Source organism: Sminthopsis crassicaudata, chromosome 6 (genome assembly GCF_048593235.1).
Source record: "Sminthopsis crassicaudata isolate SCR6 chromosome 6, ASM4859323v1, whole genome shotgun sequence".
NCBI lineage: Eukaryota > Metazoa > Chordata > Mammalia > Dasyuromorphia > Dasyuridae > Sminthopsis > Sminthopsis crassicaudata.
The window spans coordinates 155699275-155721023 of record NC_133622.1 but is presented as its reverse complement, the minus strand read 5'-3'; the positions used below and the strand labels follow the sequence as shown (position 1 = coordinate 155721023).

Here is a 21749-nt window from a genome sequence, read left to right as displayed (position 1 = left end):
CAGTGATCCAAAGCAATCCCAATAGACTTTGGATAGAAAATACCATCTGCATCCAGAAAAATAACTAAGGAGACTGAATGTAGATCAATACATGCTATGTTCACTTCTTTTTTCTATTTTTTTTATCTCTCCCATAGTTTTGCTCTGATTTTGCTCTCCCATAAAGCAATATTGTTAAAAAATAATAATAATAATAAATAAATAAATTCTGCTCCGTTAAAAAAATGTCTTCAGCTTGAATTTTATCTTGAATTATGTTACCTTGGAAATGTATCTTAACTTCTCTGGGCCTCCGTTTCCTCATCTATAAATAACATAAGGAGGTTGATCTATATGATTTTTAAGGTCCTTTTGAACTCTAAATCTATTTTATAGACTTATAGTCTGTTTTTAAGACTTTTCAAAAAGATATTTTATTATGTGTTTGTGTTATATATTCAAGATACATTGGTGATCTAGTGATGAGGGAGATCTCAAAATATAAAGAATTTTAAAAGAGAAAAAAGGAAGCTTACACTTCCTAAAATCTGATGGGCATGTCATCCCCATGGTTTAGGTTTTCCATGAAAAGTCATTGAACTTTAGATGTTAATAAGTGAATTAGAAGTGATTTTCAATAAATGAAATAATTATATTGCAATTCAGCTATATGACAAAAAGGAACACAAAATCTAATGGTAAATTGGGAAAAAAATTTAATATTTACAGAAATATTTTATCTATAGAATGTAAGCTCCTTGAGGACAGGGAGTTTTTCTTTTTCTTCTTTGTATCTTGCAGTGTCTCATAATATCTGGTACATAAACAGAATTTTTAAAAATTCTGGTCAATTAAATGGATAATTCCTGAATTAATTCTGTGAAGTAAATGATTAGACTGAAATAAAACATTTAAGATTAAGGCTAAAGGCAATGAGAAGCTATGTCAAAGAGGATTAACCACTAAACCAACAGGAGTAAAGCACACAGTGGACTTTAAAAGTAGTACCTGCAACTCCCCTCTCTCTTTCTTCAGCATCATATTACCCTGGGATTTCCTATAAATCCTGGGGTAGAGATGGCCTTATCCAACTTGACAACATAATGACTATTCTCACATGTCAGTTAGAGGATAAGCTTGGTTAGGAGAGTTGAGCATTAGTCTTAGGTTTTTGGTATGCTTTTCACATTTTATGTTTCTTTCCCTGAGTATTCAGTACCCAAGCAGCAATATTAGGATGGACAAGAAAGGTGACCGACTGCCCAACCAGAATCAAAAGATTGGGGCAAATAAAGAAAAAGTTATTTTTTTAATCTGACCTGGAAAAGAGGACAAGAAGATATCAGTTAAGAATCACTGAAATTCCTGAAAAAATATTATTTTTTAAAATTTTATGTGCTTTATTTCAAAATACAGCATTGAGAAGCAAGAGATTGGATAAATACCACTATGAAGCACAAAAAGCTTACCTTGAGTCCTTCCTGACTCTTGCTTTCTCAAATGAAAATTCTGCAAAGGTCTTGGTGGTTGGTTCAGCAGATACCCCTTCCTTGGCACCTCTTCTGCTGTGTAAAGAGACCAAGCCAGAGCTCCTCCGGTTAATCTGCAGGGACACTTTGCATGGAGAAAATAGAAGCGAGTTTCCCCCCTGAATGTTAACCACATCTTGTAGTTTATTCAGCTGGATGCACTTGTTTTGGAGTTCCTCAGTGATCTCAGCAAGAGCAATTGTCTGCTTTGAGAACTTTTCTTGCAGATCTCTCAGATGATATTCCTTCTGCTGCAGCTCTTCATCCTTCTTCTTTAGCTCTCTTTCCAATTCTATCACTTTGCTCCTAAGAGAATCAGTTGTGCCGGAAAACTTCCCTGCATGGCCATCTGGAATCTTGGACTGTTTGGGTTTCACAGAGCCATTTCCCATTTTGCCCAATCACCTGCACGAGAGCACACAAGTGTGTATTGTTCAACCAGCTTACATCCTCCAGCAACTTTCTCATTTCTCTGCCCTACATTCTCTCCCCCAACCTCCCCACCCCCAACTCCAAAGCAAAGACAGAGAAATCATCAGTTGCTTGATAAGTAATCAGTATAAGTAATCAGTTTCCATGTTTCTGGCTCTAAGGCATATTATGAAGTGGAATTGGCATTTATTAAACTTTTCATCCATTTTAACTTCACTGGCACCCATTCACAGCTCTGCTTTTCACATAAAGCGTCCCCTGTTCTCTCAGGGTATTCTAACAGCCTCTGTAAAAAGAGACACAACCAAACAGATTTGGATGTCAGCATGGCAGAGAAATAAACAAAAACTAACAGCTAAAGAACCAAGGCATGGGAGTATCATATCTCTTTGCTGTTAGAGGAAAGAAATCTACTTCAGATTTAGAAAGTATTCATGATGGCTGTGAAGGCAGACTTGGTATTTCTTTATTAGCAATTTTCTCAAACCATATGCACCTATCAGATTCAATATTTTCTCACTATAAATACTGTTTTAAAATAGGCACTGGTCGCATTGTAAATAAATAGTGGAGAAATTTCTCCTGCCTCTTTTTTTTTTTTTTTTTTTTGCAACCTCTTCTAAAGCACAGGGAGCATCTAACTTCAAATAAGTGAATAAATGCCAATCTGTATTTTGAGTGATTACAAATGACAATTTCCTCAGATTAAACCCATGCTTCTGTCCTAAATGATATTCATGGTATGAAATCCAAATTTATGAGCAAATATTTAAACTTCTGACTAGCAGGTAACCACTACACATGATTGGAATATAAGCTATTTCATTCTTTACTATTTCTCATTGTACAAAATTGGAAAAGTGTTATTAAGCATTAGAGTCAAAGATATTCAGAGAAAATGTACTGTGGCTAATAACTCACCACAACTGAAACACTGAAACAATCAGAATCCCCAGATTGATTTTTATAGACTAATGATGACCGCTAATATGACAAATGTGTTTATTTTTTTAATATTCCATAGAGGGTAACAATATTTTTCATAAGCAATTGTTAAGGGTCATGGCCCTAACTCCCAAGTGGAACAGGTCTTATGTGACCAGCACTGCCTGTCCACCTGAAATGGCAAAAACTGTAAGTAATGAGGGGCGAGAGCCAGGGTGGTGTGAGACTCCGTTTATTACAAAGACTGCAGGTCCTTTTATCATCTTGGTGCTTGTTTCTAGTTACTACTTCATATATAATCCCATTCCAACCTATAGTAGGTGCAGGATTTTCTACAGGAAGCTACATGTAGATATGATGTGTGCATTCCTTTCCTAATAAGGAGATTCAAGGTACTCCTCTCTAAGGTCCAGCACACTTCTGAGAACTGCCACGCTGATCCTTTGAGTGGGACCCCCTTTCTCCCAGTGCCATCTTGTTCACCCTTACAAGGCTACCCTCAGATTACCTGAGCTGTGCCCTGTGTGATGTCCAAGGCTGGTGGGGGGTTGGCAGGCCCTCTTACAAGCAATGGATTTTATTTATTGGCAGATCCTTCTATGTAAAGGAAAAAAGTGGACATTCAAAAGCAGTATTTGAATTTCATGAAGCACACATAAGGACAGACAGCAGGCCATCATATACTGCATGCATCTTGGTTAACCAAAAAGATCAGGAAGTGAGAGGGAGATGGGAAGGAATAATACTTCTGGCTCAGCACTGAAACATTTCTTATTTTTAATGCTTTTTGGGATGGCACAGCCAACATTGGATAATCTTGATTTCCAAGGTCATGATGGCTGAAGGCAATAAGAGGCTGTGTCAGAGAGGACTAACCACTAAGCTATCAAGACTAAAGCACTCAGTGGACTTCAAAAGTGTGTAGCTGAAACTCCCCTCTCTCTTTCTTCAGCATCATATCATACTGGGACTTCCTACAAATCCTAGGGTAGAGATGGTCTTATCCAACTTGACAACATAGTGACTATTTTCACATGTCAGTTAGAGGATAAGCTTGTTTGGGAGAGCTGAGCATTAGTCTTAGGTTCTTGGTATGCCTTTCACATTTTATGTTTCTTTCCCTGAGTATCAATGGCCAAGCAGCAATATTAGGATGGACAATACAGAGAGATGACTGCCCAACCAGGACCAAAAGATTGGGAGAGAGGTGGAAAACAGCTATTTTTAAAATTTTTGACCTGAAAAAAGAGAACAAGAAGAGATCACTCACTGAAATTCCTGAAAAACATTATTTTTAAAAGTCTGACATGCCATATTTTTTAAAATCATACATTAAATACTGCTTAAATCTAGCAGAATCAGAGGAGAAGCTGAAGATTAAAAAGAATCCACCAGTCATCTCCTAAAAGAAATACACAAAAGAAAACTCTGAAATGTCAAAGTCAAAATTCAGTACTTTTATATCAAAAGAAAAACTATTACATGTATCTAGAAAGAAGTGCAGATACCAAGTACTATAACCAGATCACACCAAGAGATGACAGCTTCTATCATAAATAAATGGTGATGTTGGAATACAATATTCCAAAAGGTAAAGGAAGTAAGCTAACAACCAAGAATAACTTACCTGGAAGAGTTAAGAGTAATCCTAAAAGGGAGAAAATGGTTCTTTAATGGAACAGAGAACTTTGAAGACATTTTGAAGAAAAACCAGAGCTGAGTAGAAACTTTGCAACACAAAGGGTACAAAGAACACTACAATGATAAATTCATTTAACTAAGTGTTCAAATACATTCAACCAACTGGAAGGAGCTATATGAGGATCCACTGTTATTCTAATAGCAGGAAGAAACAAAGGACCTTTCATAGGCTTCATAGGCTATTGAGAGAGTTAAGTTAAGAAAAAAACTCAAGTCCTTAGTAGTGAATTGATTCTGAACTGACAGTTTTTTAAAAAGGAGGATAAAAAAAGAATGTAATAATGTAAAAATAAAAGAGGGGAAAGTAAGAACTTGCTATTTCTCACAATTGGGTTGCATGAGAAGAAGAGTATACAAATATGGAAGAAGGATAGGCTAGAAGATATTAAATGAACATCGTTCTTATCAGAACTAAACAAAGGTCGGTTGAATATGTATATATACACATACATGAGGCTGGTATAGAAACTACATCAAATTCAAGAAGGAAACATGCAAAGATAGGAAGGAGAAATAAATTAAGAGGAAGAATAACACCAAAGACAGAAGTAAAGGATTGAAAAGAAAAGAAAACAAATTTAAGGAAGTGCCATATATTCCCTTGAAGAAATTTGGAAACAACCAAATCAATTGTAAAATATAAATATAATGTTGGAACAAACTCAAGAAATGATGGAATAAATGTATCCAGAGAACCCTGGGTAATATGAACTGATTGAGAGTGAAATGAGCTGAACCAAGAAAACAATTTACACAATTAACAGTAACATTGTAAAGAAAAACCACTTTGGAAGACCTAAGAACAGTAATGAGTCATGTCTCCAGAGGACCTTGGTAAAGAATGCTTCCCACTCTTTCACCTAGCACTTACTCTAGTGCTAGGGAGGCATCAGACTAGAACAGCTCTTTTTTAATGACTACAGTTCTTTTATTGACTATAGTTCACTTGGGAAGGTGGAGGAGCAGTATGAGCAAACTATTAAGCAAATATGGTGAGCAATTAACATCTGTAGGCTGAGGATTCTCAAATCTACTTGATTTAGGTCTAACATCTCTACTGACTTTTAGCCTCACATCTCCAGCTGCTTTTTGGATATCTCAAATGGAATGCTCCATTATATATATAGATAGATAGATAGATATATGTATATGTACATATGCATATGTACATAACATATATATGTGTGTGTGGTATGTGTATGTGTGTGTGTGTTATATCCAATGTGCCCAACAATTTTTCCCCTACAATTCTCACCAACTTCCCAATTTTCCTATTACTGGCAAAAACACCACCATTCTCCCAATCCTCCAGGCTCACAACATAGGAACCAATCTCAATTCCTCAGTATCTTTCACCCTCCCTAGCAATATTTCTCCAAGGCCTATTGATTTTACCTTTGCAATATCTCTTAAGTTTGTCTCCTTCTTTCTCCTAATACTGCCCCCACCCTGGTGCACACCATCATCATCTCATATCTAGACTATTGCACTAGCTGCTAGTAGATCTACTTGCCTCAAGATTCTTCCTACTTCGGTCCATCCTCCATTTAGATACCGAATTATTTTCCCAAGACACAAGGATGACCATGTCATCCCCTTATTCAATAAATTTAAATTCACTCCATTACTCAATATTACTTTAATTATTTAATAAATTTACTCAATAAACTCAATAATTCTATTATTTCCAATATCAAAACCTCAGTGTTCAAAGCCTTTTATAACCTAGATCCCCTGACTACTTTCCAGTTTTCTTACATCTTATACTCCCCCACAAACCCTATAATCTAGCAGCCTCCTTGCAGCTCTAAGATTCTCAGCTCTAGCCATTTTTAGACTGTCTCCCATTCCTGGAATGCTCTCCCTCTCATCTATGCCTCCTGACCTCCCTGGCTTCCTTCAAGTCCCAGCTAAAATCCCATCTTCTACCAATAATCCTTTTCTAATCCCTCTAAATTCATTGCTTTCCCTTTTATTATTTCTTCTTTATTCAGTATATGGTTTGTTTGTACATAGCTGTTAGCATGTTGTTTCTCCTAACTAGATTATAAATTACTGAAGGGCAAGAACTGCTTTGTGTTGTTCTTCTTATTGGTACTATTCTTTGTATCCCTAGTTCTTAATACAGTTCCTGGCACATAGTATTATTATTCCTTCAATTTATATGGTGCCTTAGGAGTTGTAAAATACTTGACTCTATTATTTTTAATTTTATTTTAAATATACATTTCTTTATGAATCATGTTGGAAGAGAAAAATCAGAACAAAAAGGAAAAACCATTGGAAAGAAAAAAAAAGCATAAAAAAGAAATTTAAAATAGCATGTATTGATTTACATATAATCTCCATAGTTCTTTTTCTGCATGCAGATGGAATTTTCTGTTCAAAGTTTATTGGGATTGCTTTGGATCACTGAAGCACTGAAAAGGAACAAGTCTTTCATAGATGATCATCGTACATTCTTGCTGCTGCTATGTACAATGTATTCCCGGTTCTGCTTGTTTTGCTCAGCATCAGTTCATGTAATTTTTCCCAGACCTTTCTAAAATCAGTTTGTTCATTATTTTTATAGAACAATTATGTTCCATTAACTTCATACACTACAACTCATTGATCCATTCCCTAATGGACGGGCATCTATATATCTTGCAATTTTTTGCCACCACAAAAAGAGACACAAACATTTTTGCAACTGTGGATCCTTTTCCTTCCTTTATGACTTCCTTAGGATACAGACCTAGTAGTGGCACTGCTGAGTCAAAGGATATGCACAGTTTGATAGCCGTTTGGGCATAGATTCAGATTGCTCTCCAGAATAGTAGGATCATTTCACCAACAATGCATAGTGTCCCAGTTTTCCCTCATCCTTTCTAACATTTATCATTATCTTTTCTTGTCATCTTAACCGACTTGAGAAGTGTGAGGTGTTGTTTTAATTTAATTCAGAGTTGTTTTAATTTGCACTTCTCTAATCAATAATGATTTAGAGCATTTTTTCATATGACTATATATGGCTTTAATATCATCTGAAAATTGTCTGTCCGTATCCTTTGATCATTTATTAGTTGGATACATTATTATTCAGTCATTTCGGTTGTATCTGACTCTTCACCATCCTACTTAAGTATTCTTAGTAAAGATACTAGAGTAATTAGCCATTTCCTTGTCTGGCTTATTTTACAGATAAGAAAAGTGAGGGAATCATAGTTAAGTGACTTAACCAGGATTTCATAGCTGGTGAGTGTCTAAGGCCAAACTTGAACTCAGGAAGTATTCCTGACTAAGTACTCTATCCATTTCATCATCTAGCTGCCTCATAGTAGTTGCTTAATAAATGCTTAATGACTAACTACTGATTGACCAACAGTGGAAGAGAAAGGAAGATTTTCTAGAGGACCAGGATAAGTTTTCCAGGAGTCAGATGGTCCAGTTTGGATAATATATTATAGAGAGTTTTAAGGTGCTATATATGATTCAGGTTGATGGAGTTGGACAATTCAGATGAGGACAAGCATAGCAAATGAAATTAAATTCATAAATTTTAGTGGCAGGAATTTTTTTCTTAGTCATGACTTTGGTAGGCTTATAGAAATTTTTTTGGCATTTCTAAGAGAAGGAAGGTGCCCAATGGGCTGTTAGAGAATCTCTAAGACCACACTCCTCTATTAACAGAGATAATGGACAAGATTCCAGAGACACACATTTTTGGTCATGATCATGGTGTAGATTCATTTTGCTTGACAATGCTTATTTATTGCAAGGAAGTTTTTCCCTCCTCGTTTTTCAATGAGAGGAGAAAGTTCACAGCAATAATCCTATACAGTATACAGTAAGAGCAAGATTATGTGATGATATGATAAACTTAGTTCTTCTATTATACTGATCCAAGACAATTCCAGTAGACTTGGGATAAAAATGCCATCCCCATCCAGAGAAAATATGGAGACTGAATGCTGCTCAAAGCACTTGATTTTCCCCCTTTTTGTTTGCTTTTTCTTTTCTCATGTTTTTTTCCCTTTTGTTCTGATTTTTCTTTCACAATATAACCAATATAGAAATATGTTTAAATTAACTGTACATTTCTAACCTATATGAGATTGTTTGCCGACTTGGGTAAGGGGGAGGTAAGAGAAAGAGGGAGAAAAAAATTGGAATTCAAAATTTTACAAAAATGAATGCTAATCTAAAGATAGTTTTTACATGTAACTGGAAAAATAAAATACTATTAAATTTTTTAAAAAGAAAGAAAGAAAAGCTAACTCATAATGTAAATAGGAAATTTCATTGTAAATGGTGTTCTAAAAGTCCATGCATATATAAGCTAATAAGGCTTTAAACGTTATAAAAACTTTTGAAAAAAAAAGACACGGCAGCCTTATAAGACACCTCACTCCAAGAAATCAGAGTTCCTCAGCCACTTCCATATTCACTATATGTATATCTCCTACAACTACTTGGAAAAGATGCTCTTAAGTTTTCTCAGTCACCAATGGAATGAAACAAGGTTGTGTGCTTGCTCCCAAGCTTTTCAGTATATTTTCAGCCTTGCTGTTCAATGAGGACAAACATGGTACCAAAGTCAAGTACCATACTAATGGTAAATTCTTCAACTTGAAAAGGCTACAAGCCAAAACTGAAGTGGAAAGAGTATTAACACATGATATTTTATTTGCAGATGATTGTGCACTCAATGCAGCCTCCAAAGTTAGATACAACAAAGTATGGATTGATTCTCTACTGCTCGTACTAATTTTGGCCAATAATTAACCCCATGAAAACACATGTACTGCATCAGCCAGCAACATATCATCTAGATGTGGAATCATCGGTTACAGCAAATGAAGAAGTTCTGAATGCTGTGGATAAATTCACTTATGTTGGTAGTATACTTTCCAAGGATATCCACATTGCTAATAAGGTTGATACATGCATTGCTAGAGCTAGTTTGATGTTTGGGAGGCTCAAAAGAAAAGTGTGGAAGAGAAAGACATTAGATTGACTAAGAAACTGAAGGCTTACAGAGCCATTGTGCTGACTTCATTGTTGTATGCTTGTGAAGCCTGGACAATATATCAGTGCCATGTCAAGAAACTGAATCGCTTCTAATTTAATTGTCTTACAAAAATTCTGAAGATCACCTGGCAGGATAAGATACCAGACACAGAGATCCCTTTTTGAGCTAAATTGAAAGTATTCAAACGCTACCACAGAAAGTGCAACACTGTTGGGCTGACCACATTATTCAAATACCAAATGCATGCTTGCCAAAAAGACTATTTTATGGAGAATTTATACAGAACAAACACTCAGATAAATGATGGCCCAAAAAAAAAAGCAATATAAGGACACTCTCAAGAACTTTAGAATTGATTGTAAGACATAGGAAACAATGCCACAGGACCACTCAGCATGGTATGTCTCATCGGAGAAGATGCTGTCCTCTATGAGTAAAACAGAATTTGATTAGCTCAGAAGAAACATGCAAAGTTCATATTTGTATCCAACCTCTGAAGAGCATTCTGAGCTTGTATTAGTCTGACTAGCCACAGTCAGACTCACTGACTTGACTCTAACAGTGATCTCATTTTGGTCCTTTTCAAGAATAAAAGATAACAACAATAAGAGAATGGACCCAATCCCTGATCTGGATCACCATAATATTAACTCAGTGAGAATGGTTTAGAAAGCATAAAGTCAATTTGTATCACATCTTGAAATTTTAAGTATCACCTCCCCCAGAGAGCATAATGGTAGTTGCCTTATTTCTACTGCTCTTTTTTCTACCAATGTATATGGGTCATGTATGTTTTAAGCATCTTTTTATATGGAAGAAATATATCTATATGTTTACATTGTTTGATAAGCACCTATTTATTCACTATTTGGGGGATATCCTAGACATAATACAAACTTAAATTTTAAGCAATTTTCCCAGGGTTCCAGGGGTGCTGAGGGGTGTGGGTATAAAGAACCAAAGACTGTGAGAAAAGCAATCTTATCTCTTTTTTAGGCACTGAATCCAGTTGACATGCAGATAGTGAAACCTGAGAGGGATATGGAGAAAGAGGATGAGTCCTAGTTCTCTGAGTTCAGAAGTCACAGTTATCATTAAGTTCATAAAGGTAAAATGGATATGGAATAGCACTTCTAGACCTTAAATTATATTATAAAGCAATAATCATAACAATTTGGTAGGCTAATAGAACAAACTAGATCAGCAAGAATCAGACACAATAAAACACAATAACCCTGTTTAGATAATTCTAAGAACATGAACTACTTGAGAAAAAGCTCCCTCATTTGGTAAGCTCTCCTGAGAAAACTGTTAAACAATTTAAGGAGAAAATTTTAGATCAACATTTGACACAACATGGCACAATAAGATCAAAATGAACTAATAACAAAAAGTCATACCTTCCCCACCAAAAATCAGAAGAAAATAAAATAAGGTGCATTTCAAAATCATAACTAGGATCAGAGAAGCTTTGTTTTAAAAAAAAAACAAAGAAATAGCTTTTTATTAAATGAAGTTTAAAAAGATTTTGCATTAACTAAATCAATATAGATAGGAAAAGAAAGGAATATTCTCTGGGAATTGGGGGAAAATCATTGAATCAAATATCCATAATTTCCTAAAGACTATGGAAACTAAAGAAAGGCCTAAAAATCACAGACAAGTTAATTTGATTTCAATTCCTGAATAAATTAGAGAATGAATTTTTAAAGAGATGCTAACTGAACATCTAGAAAAGAAAAGTGATAACAAATAAGTCATGCCAGACTAACTTTATTTCCTTTTGTGACTGATACTAAATTGGTAACTTAAGGAAATGCTATATAGTTAACTTATATTTTAGCAAAGCATTTGATATATTATCTCATACTATTTTGTGAGAAATATAGACTTTTGTAGATTAGAATAATGCATTTAGATGATTTCAGAACTGGCTAAATGGTTGTATTCAAAGAGTACTGATGTATTCTTTGCTTCAATGTCATTTTGGCAAGAAGTCACTAGAGGATTACTTCAGGAATCAGGAAGAAGTTTGGCCTTGTGCTATTTAATATTTTTATTCATGACTTGAATAAAGGCAAAAATGATGAAGGCATAAGGCTCATCAAAGTTGCAGATGACAGAGTTAATTAACATATTGAATAAAGGAGCCAGGTCCCAAAAAGATCTTGACAGGTTAAAACATTGAGCTAAATCTAGTAAAATCAAATTTTATATAAATGAATGTAAAGTCTTACAATTGGGTTCATAAAAGCAACTTCACAAGAACAGGATGAGGACAATATAGTTAAATAGCAGCTTGAAAAGGATTTCAGAGGTTTAGTGGATTGTGGACTTAATATGATTCAGCAGTGTAATCTGACAACCAGAAAAGTTAATGAGATTTTAAAAGTGAGGTATAACTTCCAGGAAAAAAGGAAATAATAGCCCCTCCATACTCTACCCTGGTCAGGTCTTATCATGAGGATTATGTTCATTTCTAGGGAGTTTCACAGGACATTAATAAGTTGGAGAGTGGCCAGAAAAGGGAAACCAAAATAGTGAAAGGTCTTAATTTTATGTCCAAGGAGGTTAAGATGAAAGAATTTGGGATATTAGTTAGGCTGGAGAAAGGCAGACCCAGAGGGACAGGACAACTGTCTTCCAAGTATTTGCACAGCTCTCATTTGATGAAAGGATTAGATTTGTTCTGTTTTACTTCAGAGAACAAAACCAGTAATGAGTAAAAGTTGCAAAGAGGACAACTAAGATTTGATATTAGGGGAAACTAATAAATATGGACAAAGTGGACTGGATTGCCTCAAGCAATAAAGAATTTTTCCTTCTTGTTCCAGATACTAAAGTTGCTCATCAAATATATTATGGTGGAAATGTTTTCAAGTATGAAATGGATTAGAGAGCAAGGGAGGTCACTTCCATCACTCAATCTTGTGGTCTCTAATCCATAATATTGGTACTATAGTCAAAGTAAAAACATATTAACATTGACATATAGCAAATGAGGCCAAGAGCAATTTCCCAATAAGTGATCAAAGAATATTGGTAAGCAGTTTAAAAAAAAAAAAAAAGCAAACTACTAACATGTTAGTAAGAGATTACACCACATTACTAAAGAAAAAAAGCAATACACATCAAAATTGCCAACAAATTTGCAAAGATAACAAAAAAATGGGGCTAGACAATATCTGAAAGATCTTGAGGAAACTGGCATTCTAACACTGCATCAAGGAAGCTATAAATAAGTTCAATAATTCTTTTTTATTTTTCTTTTTTGCTGAGGCAATTAGAGTTAAGTGACTTGCCCAGGGTCACACAGCTAGGAAGAACAAATTTGAACTCAGGTCTTCCTGACTTCAGGGCTGGTACTCTATCCACTGCGCCACCTAGCTGCCCCTAAATTCAACAATTTTAATTAATAATTACAATAATTCTGGGAAACAATTTGGAATTATGATTTTAAAAGCAAATACCTATTTCCTTTGATCCAGAAATCTTTGACTAACAAGGTCAAGGGGAGAAATAACATTTCCTTATATGCCAAAATATCCATAGCAGCAATTTGGAAATAAATGGTGACACATAAAAGTAATGGAATATTATTGCCCGATAAGAAATGAAGAATATGAGGAATTCAAAGAAGCACAGGAAGACTTATGTGAAGCAAACTGAAGTAAACAGGAACAGAAAGACTATATCTAAAACACCTAAAACTAGCTATTGTTAATGAAGCTAAGAGGTACAGTGGATAGAGCACTGGATCTGAAATCAGGAAGATCTGAATGCAAAACCAATTTCAGTCATTTACTAGGTAAGTCACTTAAGCAAGTTTCTTCAACTATAAAATAGAAATAGTAATAGCACCTTTCTCCCAGAGTCATTGTGAAGCTCAAATAAGATAATATTTGTAAAGTACTTAGCAGATGCTCAATAAATGCTTGCTTCTGGCTCCCATAATCCTACAAAAATGTAAAGAGAAAGAACCCCATCTGGGTTATGTAGGCAGAGTTCCACTAGTCCTCTCTCCTGCTGTGACACTGAAATGAGCTTCCAGGTAGCTGGCCCTTCCACCTTTCCTATTTTATCTCCACTCAGAATCTTTACAAGCTTCCAGTAGCATTCTTGTGTTGTTCTGGTTCTCTAGGGTGTTTTTTGCTGCTCCTTCTGGTAGAATTTTAAAACATTCCCATAATATTTGTGGGACAGTTGAGTTCTAGTCCCTTTCACACACACACAAAAAAAAAAAAACCAAAAAACAGAATTCCTCCAGCATTGTCATTTTGCATGAAAGACAGGATAGATTGTGAAGAAAAGTGATTCAGGAAATGAAACCTTTATTTAACTGTGAACTCTATTGTCAACTTGATGAATTACCATGGACAAATCACTTAGCTACTCTGACTCAGTATTCCCACTTATTAAACTTAAATAAGCCTTCCCTCATCCTTTATCAGGATGAAGATGTGAAGCAGAACAAAAGAATGTCTCTAAAAAGCTTTGTGCTCCTCTGTAGGGAAAAAGAAAAAACTACATAACAAATTGTCTTATAACTTTGATCATTTAAGACAAAATTGATAATATAATGAAATACGTATTTCTAAAAATATAAAATAAACAGAATAAGTGAACATGAAATAGGGAAGTCAAATAGCTAAATCTCAGAAAAAGAAGTTTAACAACTCATAAGTGAAATTGATAGTCATTTAGTAAATCAATAAACATCTACTGTTTCCTATGTGCCAGGCACTGTGCTAAGCTCTAGGAACAACAACCACAAAAAGTTAATAGTCCTTACTATTATAAAGATTATTACTACAACTATTATTATGGGGTAGGTAGATGGCACAGTGGATAGCTCTGAAGTCAGGAGGATCTGAATTCAAATCTAAACTCAAGACACTTAACACTTCCTAGTTAAGTGACTCTGGGCAAGTCACTTAATCCCAGTTGCCTCAGTAAAAACAAAACAAAACAAAACCTACAATTATTATTAGTTACATTCTAAGAGGAGACACAATGTTCAAATATGCACATGTGAGATAAATTAGAATATAAATGGTAAGTAACCTCAAGTGAAGGGACTAGGTAGAGGCAAAGGAGAGGAATGGGAAAGGATTCCTGAAGAAGATAAGATGTAGCTGAATCTTAAAGGAAGACAGAAATTAAGTCAGAATGAGGAAGGAAAGCATTCCAGGAGTGAAGGTCAGCCAGAAAGGTACAGAGTATTATGGTTAAGGAAGAATACTAGCACAGCTGGAACAAATTGCGTGTGGGGAATATATTGTAATAGAAAAGTAGTATAGGCTAGGTTTCATAGGTTTGGTTTCTAGGTAAACCTAGGGTATTTAGCAGGCTGCTGCATATGTCTGACTCCAGACTAATGAAGAGAATGCCAAGCACAACCTGACACATGGGGGAACTGAGTAGGGCAGACATCAGGGATATATGTAGCAGCTCAAATCAATTCTCAAGAGCTGATTGTCAAATTTCTTCTGTGATAATTTACCAATCAGAAAAGAGTAAATGATACAAATCAGGGCTTGATTTATTGTTTGGTTGATTAAGCATAAGAAAATAAAGGAAAAATGTTAATAAGGCAGATTAAATTTTAAAATGTATCTTTCATACATATGTTTGGACCTTATTGTTAAAAATTTAACAAAAGTGTACCTCCTGAGAGCTTTGGAGAAATACATGTCGTCTTCAGATGTAAGATTCTCTTTGAGACCATCTCTAGATATATTGCAAGACTTTGAAAGCTACAGATAGATAGCAAAAGCCATCTCCTCAAAATATCCTTGATTTCCAGATTACCCATTCCCCCAAGACTTTTGAAAATTTCCCTATAAATGAGATTAGGCTTTCCCTTTGGATTAAATTGAAATATCCTGTTCCAATTTAAAGAGTTTATTGACTTGCATATTTCCTAGTACACTGTAATTGATAAAACTACAATTTCTGTTTGTTTCATTTAGATAAATGGATTTGCTCATATTCAATATTTTGGTGGGTTTTGCCTAATTAGAATGTGGTTTATTGGACAGTGTAATTTTAGGATTAGCAATCAGGAAACAATTTTTGTGTAGCCATATTTGGTTTCCTGGGGCACCAAATGTCTTACTGAGTAGAGTGCTGAATCAAGTTAGGAAGACCTGAGTTTAAATCTGACCTTAGATAGTTGCTAGATGTCTGATCCTGGGCAAATAACTCAATCTCTGATTGCTTTAATCTATTGGAGAAGGAAAAAGCAAACCACTCCAGTATCTTCACCAAGAAAATCCTATGAACAGTATGGTCCAATGGGGTCATGAAGAGACTGAAACAACTAAGGAACAACAACAAAAATTTGGTTTATTAGTAAGTGTCATCTTAGGACCAGGGACCAGTTTTTGTTTTCTTATCTTAGACCAGCAATATTTAGCAGGGCTAATAGATATAATTCTAACCGGATACTCTTTTCAGAAACTTGAGAGAATAGTTTTTGGCCCCATCACCCTTTCTAATGCCCTCAACTCAGGAACTGCTATCTCTTTTGGAAGATGGTCCAATATCCCAGAGATAATCTATCATAGAACTCATAAGAGTCATTTTGACAACCCATATATTCATACTCATTATATATTGTCATTATAGGCTTTAAATATCAAATAAATGGTCTTATATTTGACCTTGAAGGTAATAGAGCCAATAGAATTTATGGAGTAAGGGGATGGCAAAGTCAGACTAGTAGTTTAGTAAAATTATTTTGGCAAGTGGGTAGAATTTGTATTAGAATGAAGAGAAAATTGAGGTTAGAGATCAATTAAAAAGCTACTGCAACTGTCTGAGAGGCAATGAGAACCTATGATAGTACAGTGGCTACACAGGTTGAGAAACAGGGATGTATACAAGACATATTGACAGTAGAAACAATTTGATTTGACAATAAATTTGCTATGTGAGATGAGTATGAGAGAAGAATCAAGGATGACTTGAAGGTTGTAAACCTGGTTGACAATAAAGATGGTATTTCTCTCTATAATAATAAGAAGGTTAGAAAGAAAGGAGAGCTTGAGGGCTAATATAATGAATCATTTTAGACATGCTGAATTTAGGATCCCTCCAGGACAACCAATTCAAGATGTCTGAAATGTAGTGTTTGATTGTGATAGAGTTCAGAGATTAATGCTGGCTATATATACTGGGGGATGATCTGCCAAGAAGGTGACAAAATATGGAATGATATTTAATGGGGATATTTGGTTCAACTGAGAGTTTTTTAAAGGATGTGTTTGTAGGTGACAAATAAGGAGCCAGAAAAAAAGACTGAAAATTCTGGAAAAGAATAGAGGAGATGAGATCAAGAATGAATGTCCACCCAAGGAAATACTAAAGAAGGTAAAGGGACCTGTATGTGCCAAAATGTTTGTGGCAGACCTTTTTGTAGTGGCTAGAAACTGGAAAATGAATGGATGCCCATCAATTGGAGAATGGTTGGGTAAACTATGGTATATGAATATTATGAAATATTATTGTTCTGTAAGAAATGACCAACAGGAGGAATACAGAGAGACTTAGACAGACTTACATGAACTGATGCTGAGTGAAATGAGCAGAACCAGGAAATCATTATACACTTCAACAATGATACTGTATGAGGATGTATTCTGATGAAAGTGGATATCTTCAACATAGAGAAGAGCTAATCCCATGCCAATTGATCAATGATGGACAGAATCAGCTACATCCAGAAAAGGAACACTGGGAAATGAGTGTAAATTGTGAGCATTTTTTTTTGTTTTTCTTCCCAGGTTATTTTTACCTTCCTAATCCAATGCTTTTTTTGCAACAACAACAAATTTCGATTCTGCACATATGTATTGTACCTAGGATATATTATAAGATATTTAATATGTATGGGAATGCCTACCATCTAGGGGAGGGGGTAGAGGGAAGGAGGGGAAAAATTCGGAACAGAAGGGAGTACAAGGGATGATGTTGTAAAAAAAAAAATTACTTATGCATATGTACTGTCAAAAAATGTTATAATTTAAAAAAAAATGAATGTCCAGCAGTCTGTTTTGATAAAGGCAAGACAAAGGTGAAGGTGAAATAGTTGGGAAAGATGTCTAAGTGATATGAAAATATGAGAGGGAGAGATAGTTCTTAACAAATGGTCTCAATTTGTAAGTAAAATATGCAGCAAAAATTTTATAAACTAATTAATAGAGGAAGGATTCTAGGGGAAAGGGGATTTACGACTAATTCTATCAAATCATAAAAGGATAAATTGACTCCAGTTTTGAATTGTTTGCAAAAATAGTAAGAGAAGAGCTTTTACTAATCTCTTTGTATAAATTAAATATAGTCAGATTATTGAAACGATAGTAAGATTAGCTGGAGCTCTCAATTTTTTTTTAGTCTCAGGACCCCTGAATAAATTTTAAAATTGAGAACCCCTCCAAAGATATTCTTATGTAACTTAATAATTATTTTTATAATTATATTTTTATTTATAGTATAAGTAATAGTATAATATATTATTATTATATACTATTATAGCATACTGTTACTTATAGTATTACTATATATTAGTATATATATTATTTATAATGATTATATTATATATAATATATTACATATAAATATTTATATGTAATAAATACTATTACAACATAGTATATATTATATATACTATATAGTATAGTGATAATATATTATATGTTTTTGTATATTTGTATTAAAACTTTTAATATCTTAGTATGATTACAAAACTAGTTTTGATTTTTTTTAATCACCTAAAACAAAGTCTTGGGGACCCCAGAGTTACCAACTATAATGTGAGAACTGCTAAGCTAGAAAAAGAAAATTACAGACTAATGTCTTTAATAGTTGCAAAATTATTTTTCAATATTAACGGAATTGGTACAGCAACACATTAAAAAAGTATATGCTATGAACAGGTTGGACTTTTGCCAGGAATATACAGTGTCTTTAATATTAAGAAAAACCATAATAATAATAGGCCATATTAGTGACAAAATGACAATTATAGCAATAGCTAAATTGAAATTTTTTGCCATAACTGCATTGAGTTTTTTTTTTTAATCATCAGAAAGCATAGTAACAAATGAAACTTTTCTTAATATGGTCAACATATTTAAAAACCAAAGAACTGGCATCTTTATTGTCTTTTCCTCTGCTGTTAATTCTCCTTCTTTCTTTCTTTTTTTTTTTTTTTAATTTTGGAGATTTTTCCTCTCTTTTCAAAAGCAAATTAACTAACAGATTGTCTATTTAGGTTTAGGATTTTTTTCCTCTGAGGAGAAAAAATATCTCCTTGTTCTATTAATTCAATGGAGCTTTGCTTTTCAGTCTTATTTATCTCATCTTTGAATTGCAGAATATCTATTTTTATACTTAATTGTGTTTTTTGATTTGTTGTTTTTCTAGTCTGTTTACTTTTAACATATTTATTTCACTGATCTATTTTTCTCCCTTTTATTGATGCAAGCATTTAGAGATATAAATTTTCCCATAAAAATTGCTTTGGCTACATCTCAAATGTTTTATTATGTCATCTCATTGTCATTTTCTTTAATGACATTTATTGTTTCTGTGATCTTATTTGATCCATCAATCCTTTATGGTTAAATTTATTTTCATTTAAGTTTTAAGACTTGCACCAAATTGATTTATTGATTATAATTTTAGTATTATAATCTGTAAAGAATGTCTTTAATATTTCTGCTGACTATACTTGTTTACAAGGTTTTTATGCCTTAGTACAAGATCAATTTTTTGCAAATTTGCCATGTACAGCTGAGAAATACATACAGTCCTTTCACTGTTCCATTCAGTAGTATCAGATAGACTAGATATGTATAATATCTAACTTTTTTTGAAATTCTATTCAGTTCTTAATTTCTTTGTGGTTTATATTTTTCTTAGCTATGTTTTGATCTGAAAGGAATATATTATATATTCTACCACATACTTTTTTCATTAGAGAAAAATGACTAATATATAAAAAACAGATAACTATTAGTGACCAGCAGAAATCGTAATGGAAAAAAAGTAATTACTAAGCTAAAAAACTAGATACACTAAATTTTGAAAATAAAAGTTGTTTGCTATTATATAGCCAAACCCCTTCCCTTTTATGCAGCTTTTTCCACAGAGATTTTAGTAAGTTGGATTTTTAAAAATAATTTTGTATATTAAACATAGATTTTCATCAATATTCCTAACCTCCAATGATTTTATGCTAATATAAGCAGTGCCACAAAGGAGAGAAATTACTTTAGTGATCTAAAGAGTGACATTGCAACCAATAATAACGGTTGAGTGACTGCTACAGAATGAGCTTTGGTTCTGGGATCAAGAAACCTGGAGCCAAATGATCTAGCTATGCATCTTTGAGCATTATCTCTGGGCCTCAGTTTCCTCATGCTTAAAGTGTCAGAAAGAGACTAGATGGCTTCCAAGGTCCCTTTCAGATTTATGATACTCAAAAGGGTCTTAGAAGCATCTATATTTTTATCCTTGGTCAGGTGAGTTTTCTTTTGAATACATTATTAGACAAAACCAAAAAGAGAAAGAAAAGAAGTGCCCTGAAGTAATCCAGAGTAATGAGAAAAGTATTAGATTTAGAGCCAAAGATTCAAGTCAAAGCTTTCAAACACATCTGAATTCTTATCAACTTTGGGAAGATGTCTTCTTCTGCAAAGTAAGAATAACAACACATCTTTTTCTGTCTCATAGCATTGTTGTATTTGTATTCTCAGTACTTAATACAACGTTTGGTATATAGTAAGCACTTAATAAATGCTAGTTAACTCTGCAAAGTACTTTGCGAACATAAAAAATCCATGTGAGCCAAACCTTTTAAAGTAAAAGTTGCAATCATTTCTACTACTAAGAGACGCCCTGGGGAAACATTTTATCAAAAACTGACTGAAAACAGGGGTCCTGATCCTTTTATTAGATTCTACACTTTATTCAATCTCTCTGCAGCTCTGGACCCTACAACTCTATATAGAAACTGCTCGTTGTTCCGTATCGACTTTTCTTGCCATCTAGTGCCGGCACCCAAATCAGTGGGTTTCTCTCCTAATCCCAACATGACTCACGTCCAAAGATTAGACTGGATTTCTGCAACCCTCTTCCCGCAAGAGACGCTGACCAAAGATGCACAGACCCCAGCCATCCAACGTCAACCTGCACAAGTTACAAGTTGTACGACGACTCCTTCCCTTCGCCCGCCTGCCCAGTGCTGCCATGAAGCTGGGGTGGACGTCCCTGAGCGGGCAGCGGGGAGGCAGAAGGGATCTCAGTGTTCCCTATTCACAGCAAAAACCTGGGACAGCTGCTTTAGAGAAACTGAGTATAAGGAAGCTTTTCTCCCACTCGCCCCCCGCCCCCAACTGCACCCTCCCATCCCCACTTGGGCACAAGCAGTCTCCTTTCCTTTAGCTTCACTGGACATCGCCACATACTCCCACACAATGCCGACACCACAAGCACCCACACGCACACAGAATATGCAGAAGGCTCGTTCAGTTGGGGACCATTATAGGCGTACCCTGCACACTCACCCGGCTCAGTGGCCCCTAGCTCCTTGACTCGTCTAGCTTCTTCAGTCAGCCGGCGACAGGGGAACCTTCTCAGACTCGGGGGAACTTTCCAGTTGAGTAGCTTTGTCCCCTTACTTGCCGGCTTCTCCTTCGCCGCCTTTCACTCTCAGCCGCCCTCCCTCCGGGCTGGCTGCTGTACCCAGGCAGAGGCGGGAGGGCGCCTGGAGACTAAGCGGGAGCAGAGTGTGAGCAGCCACTGTCAGCCGTCGCTCGCCGGCCCCGGGCGCCCTAGCCCCGGGCCGGGCTGGGGCCGGTGAGAGGATAACTGCGGCGGCAGCTCGGGCCGCCTGGCTCCACTGCTGCTGAGGCTTGGGAAGTGTGGCCGTGGGTAGCTGACAGCGAGCTCCGTGCGCCCTCCGCTGCGCGCTCTGCCGGCTGGAGCTGAGGCTTTTCTTGTGACTGCCTGGAGGAAGCAGGGAAGAGAGGAGGAGGAGGAGGAGGAGGAGAAGGAAGAGAAAGAGGAGGAGGAAAGCGGCGGAGGGCGAGGGCGGGGGTCATAGAGAGACTACTGACTGCAAAAGTGGGGCTCTGGGTGGC

At 35.4% G+C, this 21749-nt stretch overlaps 1 protein-coding gene across 1 annotated transcript in view; it reads right to left on the bottom strand.

The window, feature by feature from the left end:
• The window catches only part of PRKG2 (protein kinase cGMP-dependent 2), a 107658-nt gene extending 86377 nt beyond the window's left edge, over nucleotides 1-21281 (bottom strand). Inside the window, exons 1-2 of the mRNA XM_074272729.1 lie at nucleotides 21174-21281; nucleotides 1449-1913 (exon numbers count right to left, since the gene is read on the bottom strand). Coding sequence (XP_074128830.1) covers nucleotides 1449-1900 — 452 coding nt within the window. The 5' untranslated portion in view covers nucleotides 1901-1913; nucleotides 21174-21281. The remainder of the gene's footprint in view (nucleotides 1-1448; nucleotides 1914-21173) is intronic.
• Nucleotides 21282-21749: the final 468 nt, after the last annotated feature.